Below are 12,917 nucleotides of genomic sequence, written 5' to 3'. Positions count from 1 at the left end.
GTTCCTATTATGATCACTATTCCAACCTTATTTTTTTTCTTTTTTTTTTTTCCTTTTTATTTTTTTAGTTTACAAAATGAATTACGGTCACTTTTAAACATCGTGAAAGAAGAAATGGATGTACACAACTTGACACTTTTCTAGCATTCTTGAACTAATTCACAAATGCAAGAAAATAAAAAGAAAAATGGGGGGAATGAGGAACATAGGTAGTTTGGTGTTAAAAACGAATGCAGGAATGATGTGTATTGTCACAGAAAGAAGGGAAACTTCCCCTTCCTGTTTTGCGTGCTATGAGGGTAATTTTTAAAATTTTTATTATAAACACTATTAAATTCAGACCGCCTTTTTGGTTTTTTTTTTTCTTTATCTGAATATACAAGAACATTCATTATCAAATGTTCATCATCAATACTACAAAGAACAAGACACAAGTCGCAAGAAACGATGGAAAATGTTAATAAAGCTGAAAGAATTGTTGAGTTTTTTTTTTTTTTTTTTTGCTTTTTTTTCCTAAGTTTTTTTTTTTTTGTTTTTTGTTTTTTTTTTTTTAAATTTGAGTTTCTGTAGTTTTATCTTTTTTTGGTATCGAAGTCAGGTTTTTCTGGGCAGAAAAATAAAGAGAAGGAAAGAGGTGAAGATAGGTGTGAGAAAAGGTAACCAAAAAATTAATAATAATAATAACACAGTACCACTACCACGGGGAAAGAAGTGGAAGGAAGGTGCCAGAAGGCTGAGCTGTTACCCAGGAGTCCACTCTATTCCAGTGGGAAGAGGAGAAAGAGGCAATAAAATGGATCACGGTGACAAAACCAAGGTCTACTGCCATTTCTCAGGAGGAAATTGCTGTTGTGGAAAGTGGAGCACTCCCATTTGTACTTAGAACATGAAGGAATCCTGGGGCACGGTTTTTAGGGGTAGAGCTGAGTTTCTAGAGGTATGACTTTTTCCACTCCTATCCTGAGGCTGCCAGCTTCCTCTAGCCTTGCTTGACAACAGAGATCTGGGGAAGGGCTGCCCTGTTGTCGGTGACAGTGGGTAAGAAGAACAGGCTCCGGGCTAAGTGAAGTGCCTGGTGGGGATACTACTGCCTGGAGAGAAGCTGTCTGTGTGAAGCTGCCACTGTTTTCACATGTCCCATTCACTCCCTTCATGTGTTCAGTCCAGATCTGGAGTCATTCCTGTTTCCACGAGAACCCTCCAGTAGTAACTCTTACAGTTTGCTCCATGTTAAATGATGTGATCTAGCCATGTTTGTATGACTGAGAACCAAGATCACTGGTTCTCATCACTGTACGGACTAACGATGATGTCACCTTCTAGGCACCCTGTTCTGAGCATGGCACAGGTTAGCTGACACTCTTTCCAGTGACCTTTGTCATTTTCATTTGCCAAATAATTACTTTCTGCATTATCTTCAAATAGTCATCCTCAGGTTTCCCAGTATGTGTGGCCTGTCCCTCTAAACACGCATGAAGGATGTTTCCTACTCATCACTGCAGTACCGAGTGAAATATGTGTGACTTTTGTAAACTGGCTTCCTAGCCCTCAAGCTCTCGTATGCCTTCCTGGAAGTCCCTGAAGCAGAGTAGCTGTAATAGGGACAAGGATTGCAAGGCCACATACTGGATTCAAGTAGAAGCTAACAAGACCAAGTTCTACCCCTCTAGTTTCAAATCTCTTCTCTATCCTAAGAAGACTAACAGACTGAAACCAAATCAGAGCAGAAAGCCTCTAAAACAATGCTTTGTCATTATGGTGATGACATCAAGAACACAAACAGAATTTAGAATGAGAAAACCATGTATTGTTCTGACCTAGCATGAAACAGTTCATCACAGGGGCATTGCTTTCCTTGACCATCAGACCTAGAGATTAAATATAAACAAAACCAGTTTCTTGGGCCTTTACAAGCCCCTTGGTGAGTGAAGCATAACAATTCCCATTTTACAGATGATAAGCATGAGGTCCCAAAGACATCACATGCCACTTAACCTACTGGCAAAGCTACCATCTTTAAGGCTGGCAGAGTTGACTGGGGAATTTAAACTCAAGTCAAAAGCAAGACTACATTTCTAGAAAACATTATTTTCTTTCAATCCCATGGTATATAGATCACTGTGATTATTTCAACAACAACAACAACAACAACAACAACAACACTCTTACTCTATGATTCTTAGGTCTTCAAATTAATTAGCAAAAAGTCCACCTGAACCACATACTATACTACTCTCTCCTCCAGAGGAAGAAGCCAGGATCAAGACCACACTGTACTACAATGTTTTGAAAAGATAATATAATAAGAACACAGACAAAGCAGCCAAATCCATCGAAGACACTGTAAGTCCTGCGTATGGCTCCCTGAGAGCTCCTGAGGTGGTGGGAATGAAAACCGTTTACACTTGAAAGCTGACTTGCATGCCAATAAAGCCCTGTGCATTCTACTGTGGTAACTGCATGGTGGCGGGTCCTAGAAGCTCCAGGCACATATTGCTTCTCTTTCAGGCTCACCAGCTAGAGTAATATGATTGCTAATGTATACATTTGCACAGGATGCGATTGCTGGGATGTCAGTTGGAGGTGTCAGAGTCAACACTACCAGGGCCTTCTGTAGGGGAGGTCACTGGGAAGGGTGGTAGCATCCTGCCAAGCAAAGATGTCAGTTTGTAAGTATGTTCACCTGTGTGTTATGTTATGTGTGCACATGTCTATGAGGGGACAGTGACGCCTCTCAGGATGAGACGCCTTCACTCTTTACTGATGCACCATCAGGATACCTCTCTCAGACCCTGCATGCATGAGGTGCTGAACATGGCTGCCCAAGTGTTGGATGGTCTCCAAAGACTGTGCCTCTGTGGCCAAGAGCTGTTTCTAAGAGGATGAGAAAGCTGGTAGGAATCCTGCCCTTGCTGTTCCCTGTGCCCCGCCCCTCCTGCCTGTCTTCCTGCCTGGGACTCAACCTGATAGAGCGACATCGGGACGTGTGGCACCTTTAGAAGCCCAGCTATGGCAGTCCCCAACAGATACCTGGGGCCAGAAAGAAGAGGAAGAAATCGGGATTGTTCCCAGAAAGAAGGGGCAAATGGAGACAGGGTGGCCTGGAATGAGTAGGGCAGTGTGGTGTATTCCTGCTAAGAGGTAGTGAGAGTAACAAGAGACAGAAAGATTGCCTGTCAACGTAGGGATGAGGGCTCCGAGTGAGGTAAACTTGGCTCCTCAAACCACCAGCATGAAAACATACAAATACATTTATTGTTTTCTTTGTAATTGGTTTTTCCTTTTTAAGTTCCTCTAATGGTTGAAAATATCCTTCAGTGATATTCAATAGAGGGGAGGAACCCGGGGAGTCTAGAGCAGAGAACGGGGCCAGGGAAGATGACAGAAACCAGTCTTAGAGCTGGAGGCAGGGGAGGGTGGCTTCTACCCAGAAAAAAAAGGGAAGAGAGTATAAAGAAGTGTCCAGATTGGCTGAAATAGCATCCCAAAGAAGAGAAGAGAAGGAGACTCTTATTGTGTTTGCTGATTGCTTCGACCTCCAGTCTGACCGCTTCAGCGTTGGGAGAGAAACCCTCCCTCCTGCCCCTGCCCCAACTGCGGTACAGGGTCAGCCGGGATGCGATTGCTGGGAGATCAGTTGGAGGTGTCAGAGTGAACACTGCCAGGGCCTTCTGTAGGGGAGGTCACTGATGAAGGGGTAGTAGCATCCTGCCAACCTCCATTAGCCTAGAAGGGAAAAAGGGAGAGAAGTCAGTCCTCTGTGATCAGGTGGCCATTTTGAGCACACAATGACAATGAGGCAGCTTGTGGAAGGGACTGCACCTGGCACATGGGGACACCCATAAATTGGGCACATAGGGTTGTGGATGACAATATTTCCTCCCCCCTTCAGAAAAGTTCATCCTCCCAGTGAGCCTTTGGATCCAATGCTGATACCTCCCACTTGTGGGATGTGTTTGCATTTCTCTCAAATCCTGTATTTCAGTCCCAGCCATCTATGCACTGACAGCTGTCTTCTAGTCCTGAGACCTGAGAGTTCTGTTTTGGTTTTAATCTTGGCAACAACTAGCCACTGATGAGAGTAAAGCTCCTAAACATGGCTGGTTTGGGTTTCCTCTCTGAGGAATAAGAAGGCTGGCCTAGATGCTTTCTGAAGTTCTTCCTAGCTCTTCATGTCCTGAGTGTTTACAGGATGCCAGGTCCTGTTCTATGCCAAAGTCTAGAATCTCTTTGGCATATAGTGATGAGTGAGTATAGTTCATGTCCTCAAGAAAGGGGCTAAGACAAGACCACGAATGGCTTATAATTTAAGACAGAGACTAATCAGCAGTGGAGCCTGTTGTTAAGAAAGTGAGGGCTTCCACAAGGGCAATACTGTATCTTGTTGGAGCATTGGGAACTAATGGACTTGGCAGACTATATCGTTATGAAGAGCGAGGGGGGAGACCGGAGCAGGAGGATTAAATTGGGAGAGGGACAGAAGAGAGGGGAAAGGGGGGTGGATATGGGGAGGGGCAAATAACATTAAGGGCCATTTGAGGGACCATATGGAAACCTGAAACTACAGAAGCTTCATATATATATATGGAGAAAAAAAATGGAGTCACCAAATAATGAGGGAGACAACACCCCAATTAGACATCTTACACCACCAAGGGAAATGTCCAGTGTCAGGAATAGATTACATCTACTTAAGTCATTGGACAAAAGGGCCCCATGGAACCCCCCAAACATCTCAGGCTGTTGCCAAGGATACTGGTTGCCCTCCACAAACTGAAGAAAAGGCCCTGTAGATGACAATGCTTATCTGTCTCATTGGACAAAGAGAAACTGAGCTGGTGACTAACTAGAGGCTTCACTCCCACTGACTAGTGTAGGCAGTACTAGAAGGTACTCTGCGCGTTACCAGAGGAGAAAGGCAATTACCAGTGCAGGTCCAGACCTTGTGACCTACATTAGTGACCTGCCTGCAAGATACCCTGGTACAATAGTGAGACAGATGTGAGAGTAACCAATCATTCTGACTGGATTTAAGACCTACTCCATGAGGTGGTACACATGTCTGACCCTGCTAGGGTAGCCAAGAACCTGAGACTGGACAGGTCATGGACCCAGGGGGAAACCAAATACTATTGTTTTACTAAAAAAACACAGCAATAGAATGACTACTTATGACATTCTTCTACACCCATAGATCATTGCCTTGCTGATTCATCATCAGAGAAGCTTCTTTTTGCAGTAGATAGAAACTAACACATAGATCCAAAACTTGGACAGTGTGCAGAGAGTGAGAGATTTGGGAACACTTAGTCTTAAATGGGATGTCTTCATCAACGCCCTCCCCGCTGAAGGCTCCCAACCTATGTGAAAGATGAGGTGGAAAGATTGTAAAAGCCAGATGTGGGGGGTAACACCAGGGAAGCAGTGTCCTCCAGATACAGCAGGATTGATGTACACATGAAATAACAGGTTGTGGCAATATCTACATGGCTTATAGGGGTTCAAGCCAGAAAGGGTCCCAGCACTGAGTGGATGAAGTACACATGGCTCCCTGCCCCTAATCAAGAAGCTATCTGCAATTGATATCTACTTGCAAAGGAAAGATTAATCTTCTGCAATGGAGTCTTCATATATATATATATATATATATATATATATATATATACACATACATATTCTTACCAGATACATTAACTCCACTTAAGGATAGACTCCAAGTCCAAAAGTAGTAGGCCAACACAAAACTAATTAAATGGTATTTTTTTTGTCTTATATTTCTTGGTTTGGAATTTTTTGGTTTTTTTTTTGTGTGTGTGTGTGGGTTCTACTTGTGTGTGTGTGTGTGTGTGTGTGTGTGTGTGTGTGTGTGTGTGTGTGAGAGAGAGAGAGAGAGAGAGAGAGAGAGAGAGAGAGAGTCTGTTTTTCAAAGAGAGATAAAGAAAGGGTCTATTATTGGTTGGGTCGGGAAGTGGGGAGGATCTGAGAGAGGGAAAAACATGATCAGAATATATTGCATAATTTTTTTCAATTAAAAAAAGACAGAAGAAGAAGAAGAAGAAGAAGAAGAAGAAGAAGAAGAAGAAGAAGAAGAAGAAGAAGAAGAAGAAGAAGAAGAAGGTGGTGAGTACTTCCATGAGGGCAAAATTGTGTCTTGTTGGAACAAAAGGAATTAATATGCTCTGCAGAAGAGACAAACTTGCTAACTTGGAGGTGACCTTGAGAAGGTGACTGAAGTAAAGCACCATGCCACCACTGTGGGGTGCCCCCAAGTGGTAGCAAGATGGAAACGGTAAGCCTGAGCACCCTTTGTACAAGGCACCTGGCCGCCTAAGGAACTGTTCTGAAGGGTTTGTGGAGCGCACAGCTTTTCACAAAATGGAACAGAAATAAGGAAGTCCAAGGATGATTTTCCTATGACAGTTAATTCAAGGCACATGCCTGATAGGTTTGAGATCACTGAGGTCATTGGACTAAAATGGGTCTCCTGTCCCAATCACTGTATTCTTGGAAGTAATTTACCTCAACTGTGGAAATAGTAAGGTCAAACAGACCACGTCTTAGGGATCTTTGGTAAAAAATAGTTTCTATCATCTGTCCTCTTGTTTTATTCTTTGAAAGCTCTGGAGTAGACCGGCAGACATTACTATCCACATTTGGGACAGAGCGCCACTCTAATGTTAGGAAATCCATAGTAAGTAGAGGATCGAATGCCTGTACTTCTATATGAACAGGTGTCTGGTTTCATCTCATTCATAAAGTGGCTAAGATGAAAGAGAAAATCTTCCTGGCTCATGAATGAGATGGAGTGCAGGCTTCTTAACTTTTGAAGCCAGCTCCTTCTCTGTCCTTTTTCCTCAACTAGGCTTTCTTTGCCATTGGCTCACTCAATGATGTGCCAACGTTCCCAGGAAAGCCAGATTTTTTTTTTTCATTCAAAACAGCTTCCACCAGTCATTTTAGCACAGAGTAGGGTTTCTCAAACCCTCAACAAGGAAAAGGTCTGGATAGCAAGCAGCTTATTCCAGGCATTGCCAAGATGAACATGCTTGCCCAACCTCAGGCCCATGCAGAATTGCTCTGAGCTCAATCCTCCAACTTTCCTTCCTTCCTTCCTTCCTTCCTTCCTTCCTTCCTTCCTTCCTTCCTTCCTTCCTTCCTTCCTTCCCTCCCTCTTTCTTTTCTTTCTTTTTTTTTTTTTTTAAGACAGGGTTTCTGTGTGTAGTTTTGAAGCCTGTCCTGGATCCCTCTACAGACCAGGCTGGCCTCGAACTCAGAGATCCACCTGGCTCTGCCTCCCAAGTGCTGGGATTAAAGATATGCGCCACAGCCACCCGGCTCAAACCTCCCGCTTTCTAATCCATTGGATGGTCCCCCGCTGCTGGAGGACTTCTCTCATGTGTGTGTGTGTGTGTGTGTGTGTGTGTGTGTGTGTGTGTTGGGCCACTCCACTGAGAACAGTGAAGGCACGAGAATCCTGTCACAATGTGAGGTCTTCCCATGTTCCAGGGGCAAAGACTTGGCACTAAAATCCATATCAGAAACAGAATGAATTCAGATTCCTAGCACAGGCTGTCATGGGGAAATGGTACCTCCACGTTTCCACCAACTAAGGGCATACATCTTCTGGTGTCATTTGAGGCTGGCTGAGAACAGTGACTATATTTATTTCTCTTTCTACAAGAAAATCTTTTAATGCTATTAATCTTTTTTAACTTGAAAAAATAGGGTATGCTTATCGATAATATCTAGAAAATAGACAAGCTTAAAAAGCACAATATTTAATACCCATAATCTACTACTCAGAGATAATTACTGTCAGCACTTTGATATCTGTCTATCCTAATAATTTCTTATGAGTATGTTTACTTGACATTTTGATAGATAGATAGATAGATAGATAGATAGATAGACTGACAGGCAGGCGGATAGGCAGGCAAGGAACTCTGTTGTGGTATGCATGGGCTGAAGGGGAGTAGGCAGGCGTTTGTGTGTGTGTTGGCTGAGCAGTATGGGATTTTAGGTGCAAGTAAGAAGAGATATTTAAGTACAATACCACAAGACAGAGTACAGTGCTAGGAAAAAAAGAAAAGCCACCTTAAGATTGCCCTGGTATACGTCAGACAGAGTAGGAGATCCTAGGAAAGCAATTAGCACCTGTATCATGATGTGTGCCATAGCAGGGTTTGAGATGACCATCAGCATCTCACTTAACCATGCCATAACTCATTAAAATAGTCATAAGTGGGGCCCCTGATGAAGCATTCAGGAGAGAACATTAGCCGTGCAGTGTTTTTAAAGAAAGGGCTGACATTCTACACTGCTCAGAAATGAATTGTCTCTGGCCTGGAGCATCTCAAAGAAATGAGATGCTTTTCTTAAAAATTCTACTTTCTCAGGCCAGTATAAGATGTCAGGGGCATTCAAACATGGTGAATAAGGATTAGTTCAACTAAATATCAAAGCAAACATTTTAAGTATGCTTGTTGGACCAGTGAAGGAGAATATATAAAATTTGTACCCCAAATAAACACATACAATAAACCTTCTAGCTTTATAAAAAACAAAACAAAACAAAACAAAACAACTTCTCTTCCATCCAGAAGCTGAGAGTGGACAGACACATATACATGAGCCCCCTGGATTTGGCAATCACCATTTCAGAGCAAGTTAGACTCTCCCACATTAGTCCCAAGCCCATATTCCAGGAAAACCTTGTGGCCTGAATCAAACTGTGTATTCCAAGGCTATACCAAATATGATCCCCCACTTCTAGCTAAATTTTGGAAACAGTAGCATGGAAGAGTCAAGCCAGACAGGCCTCGGTGCCGTGGTGCCGTGGTGCTGGGAAGGCTGGGAGAATTCCCTCCTCTAAAAGTGCTTCGTACAGTAGAGGGCTGCCCGTTGCTGTGGTTGCTGAAAACAGCTAGCTCAGTCACGGCAGGCAAAGCCGGCCACACCGGCTTTCCCGTAAATCACTCACGCTGCTTCCGAGGTATTCCAGCTTTAACGTAAGACCTTCAGAGGCTGTACCATCTTGGGAAACAGCTGACCTCGCTTACTGCCACGTTAACCCTCGGGAGCAATTCTTTCCCTCTTCCCTGACTGTGGGTGAATATTAAGCAGAAAGCTCTGCCTTTGTGTGTTTATTAACAGGGCGTAGTGAGAGGAAAGGATGCTCTCCTTAGCAGCTTCGTGAGGGAGGCAGGAACTAAGGCTCTCTCTTTTCTCTGCACCCCGACTTTCCCCTTCACTGTATGAAGCACACTGTCCTCCATATTGGACACTTCACAGTATTAAACTCAGAGGCTACCCTTGAGGACTTGGTCCTTCTCATTTCTGGAAACATACTTCTTGAAAGAATCATTTCCCTGTGGTAGAGAAGCAAGACCCAATCTCACTTTTAACGTCACCAGAGGATGCCTAAAGGTCCCAGGAAAGGTTCAACCTAGACCCTTATAGAGGAGAAAGATGAGAGTGTAAAACTAGGACTAAATGCAGCAGGTTCCCAAAGTGAGAAAAAAAATTTCAGATCTCTAAGATACAAATGAAAGATACTATGGGACCAAAATGCTTGAAACAAGAATGAATCTACTCTATGGCCCTCTCTGATGAACCTGGCACATAACAGATTTTTCGAGACGCATACTTAGAGGCCAAATATGGCTATCTGAAGAGAGGAAGAGAGGAATGAGCACCCAAGCTTTGGGGCAACTGCAATCAAAGCCCCTGTTTCTTTCTTCTCTGCTGCTTTTCTCAAACCAGTATGGGGGCGGGCCGTCAGTTGCCTCTCCCTGGCTTTGGAGGATTCTGCAGCATCTTTAATTGAAAGCAAAGGGTGCTGGGCTAAGCAGTGTCTGTCCCATCACCTCTCCTTCCCGTTCTTCCTCTGCACTTACCTTAGCAGCATGCCGTTGATGCAGAGAATTCATCACCTGATGTGACAGCCCAAGCGAGCCTGGCACTAAGAAACTCTCATTTGCAACCCAGAAATACGCTGAGGTGCTACAAACGGGCTGATGTCAGCACCAAGGTAAGCTAGATCTGCATACGGGCCAGATGCCATTACCAGAGATGCCTTCAGCATGGACGAAGAGGTGTACGTGCTCCAGGCCCTCAATCACCCAGGGCCAATGAGGATGAAAAAGAAGAAGATGGAAGCATCCTTTTCTCCTCCCCTGGGCGCGTGTGGGGTACACACTCACATGTGTGCACACACACACAGCTCCTATACATCCCAGACACACCAGTTCACATAGAAGCTACACCAAGATCTATAATCTTCAACTCCCTTCCTCCTTCTTTCTCTCCCTTCCTTCTTTGCCTCTTCTGCTTCCTTCTCCTCCCCTCCTCCTCTTCTTTTCTTCTCCTTTCAAATGTGGACAGAGTCCCATTTTGTAGTCCAGGCTGGCTTCAAACTTGTGATTCTCCTATGTCTGGTTACCAAGTGTTGGGATTATAGGTGTGTGCCACTACACACGACCTTATTTATTATTTTTCTATCATGCTAGAAGAACTATAGTTTTCCCAAGATAATCTTGTGAGTGCTTACCAAGAGAGGCTTTGGAATGTAAAAATGTGATTGGAAAGTCCCCTAGGGGTCATCCTCTAGTTTAAAATTTCCCAGGAAAATTTACAATGGGAAACAGATCTGGGCCCAGCCTGGCACTCCTCCAATCTTATCTCTAGTTGCCCCAAAGGGATCTCTCAAAAATGTAATTTTGATCATATCACCGCCCAGGGTAAACCTGTACAGACTCCATGGGCTTCAAGATGAAGTTCAATGTTCTCATCCAGTCTATAGCATCTTTGATTGTGTTTATTCCCAAGCCAACACTCTCATTTACTACTTCAACCATCTCAGGCTCCTTAGGAATTCCCGTAACAGAGCAGCCCCGCTTCGTTTTCCTTGAATACAGTGCTCTCAAGCACCCAGAGGTACCCACTTCTGTAGGCACTCCACGCAAGACTGAGTTGAATTGTCCTTGCAACTCCATTCCTTGGCAATGTCCATTTCTCCACCAGGCTCCTAAGGGCCCTGTAAACACCTGCTCGCCCCACCTACACCACCTTACTGTGTGTGTTCCTTCACAAGACTTCCTCATTTACCAACGTTCAGGATCAAGTCCCTGTAATAGGTCTCTGCCTTCAAAGAGCCTACCACAGTGTCTGGCACATCACAAACTGTGATAGACACCTCTCGAAGGGAACATAAAAAGATATAAACAAACATGTTGGGATACCATAGCATCCATGGTATGCGATGGGAAAACTTGGAGTATCAGGTCTCCAAGCTCCACAATTCAGTCTGACTATATAAAAATAGTGATGTACATTTAAAAAAAAATCAAAATACCAAGCAGAAGTGGGTCTAGTGTCTGGGTAAATTTTGCATGCAGGCTGTAACCTTTCCCTTATTTATTAAATTGCCACCAGGGAGACAGCTTATTCCAAACAGTTCTCTGTGATTAACATTTACATGATGGTACTTTGTTTTTAGGGAGAACAGTTGAGAACGATATTATCCCATGGCGTCACACACCATCTCAAGAAGAAGCAGTGTGCAGAAAGACTAAGGAACACGTCCTGCCTAGAATTCAGACAGTTTCTAGGTGGCCACTTTGAATATGGTGAAAGCTCTGCAGTGTGCAGACATACGCAGCCCCTAAACTTAGCCTGCCATACACTGTCTTTTCTCTTTCTAGGGACGAAACCCACATCCCGCTTCTATCTTAGAATACAGGAATGAAGATGGCATATCTAACAGAGAATACCCGGACAAGTGCCAAATGTGGGTTTAAGGGGAAAAAAAATCCAGTTTTGTTATTGTTGTTTGGTAATATTTTTATTTGCTAAATTAGGCAGCCTCTTTTGGGAGTTTCCTGGAGCCGTAAGTGACTCAGTATCAGTTCTGTTCTCTAGCTTAGCCTGACCTTGTGTATGTGTACAGGAACTCCTCTTCCTCACCAAGTCAGTTCTGCTTAGTGTCCAAAGTTCCTTAAAGATTAAGATGCCAACTTGATCTTAGAATCGAGTCTCCCTTGGAGACCTGAGCTCATCCTGGGCTATCCACCCTCACACTTCCCTGAAATCAGTCATCTGCCTGGATACTAGGATTCCTGCTTCCACAATCCTTCGGCAGCTGGGGGCTTCCTTTCTGATTTCTAGGTGCCACTAGATAAGACCGGAGATTTCACACCACTGCCACACTACCATAAACTCAGGAGCCCCACAAGCTTAGTGTACATGTAGGTCTATAACCTTCAGAAAGCCAGGCAGTGGAATCAACATTCCTGGAAAATCATACTCTTGCTATAATGACTTTTACAGGTTAAGAAACTGCAAAGAAATAGCAGATTCTCTGTTGCCAAAGTGAGATGTCTTATTTACTACCCTAAAGAGAAGTCCAGTGGGAGCTTCTGTTGGTTTTGTCTGCCTAGATCTCCTGGTCCCTGGGAATCCATGTCATCTTTCAAGGCCAGGCTGGAGAGTTACCTCCTTGTAGGCTTCTTCAAGACACACCATCATCTATTTCTCTAAATTTTACTCCACTGACTTTCTGACCTTCTAGTCTGACATTGAGTCATGTCCTGCTTTTACTTACCTTTTCAGATCTCCATGGGAACAGCATCTCTTTCTACTCTAATCACTTAGATTTTGGTTCTACCTTGTGCCATTTACTAGATATACGGTGGTAGATACAGAAATTAAGGAGAAAAATCTAGTTCCTAGTATCAAAGATTTTTACAGTTTTGTGGAAAATGGACATTTGTTAATCATCAAAAGAATATATATTGAGTCTATTTTGTCCTAAGTGCCAGGATAGAATAGTATATAAGGATCTCATGGAAACTTCTGGAAAATCAGTCTGAAGGTGAACAGAAAACAGAGAAGTATAAGAGTGGAACAAAGAGGTCCCC

The 12,917-nt window shown here is 43.6% G+C and overlaps 1 protein-coding gene across 6 annotated transcripts in view; it reads right to left on the bottom strand.

Moving 5' to 3' along the window:
* The window catches only part of Pbx1 (PBX homeobox 1), a 311,495-nt gene that overhangs the window by 30,658 nt on the left and 267,920 nt on the right, over positions 1 to 12,917 (bottom strand). For 4 of the 6 annotated variants that reach the window (XM_036202142.1, XM_036202139.1, XM_036202141.1 and 1 more), the window contains one exon: positions 553 to 3,726. The exons of the other annotated variants lie outside the window; for them this stretch is intronic. Coding sequence is in view for 3 of the 4 variants with exons in the window: in XM_036202139.1 (XP_036058032.1) it covers positions 3,634 to 3,726 (93 nt within the window). In the remaining variant the exon portion in view is untranslated. Of the gene's footprint in view, positions 1 to 552; positions 3,727 to 12,917 lie in introns of those variants that run through there. 6 annotated transcript variants of the gene reach the window in all.

This window comes from Onychomys torridus, chromosome 11, assembly GCF_903995425.1.
Source record: "Onychomys torridus chromosome 11, mOncTor1.1, whole genome shotgun sequence".
Taxonomy (NCBI): domain Eukaryota; kingdom Metazoa; phylum Chordata; class Mammalia; order Rodentia; family Cricetidae; genus Onychomys; species Onychomys torridus.
This window is presented reverse-complemented; position numbering and strand designations above follow the sequence as displayed.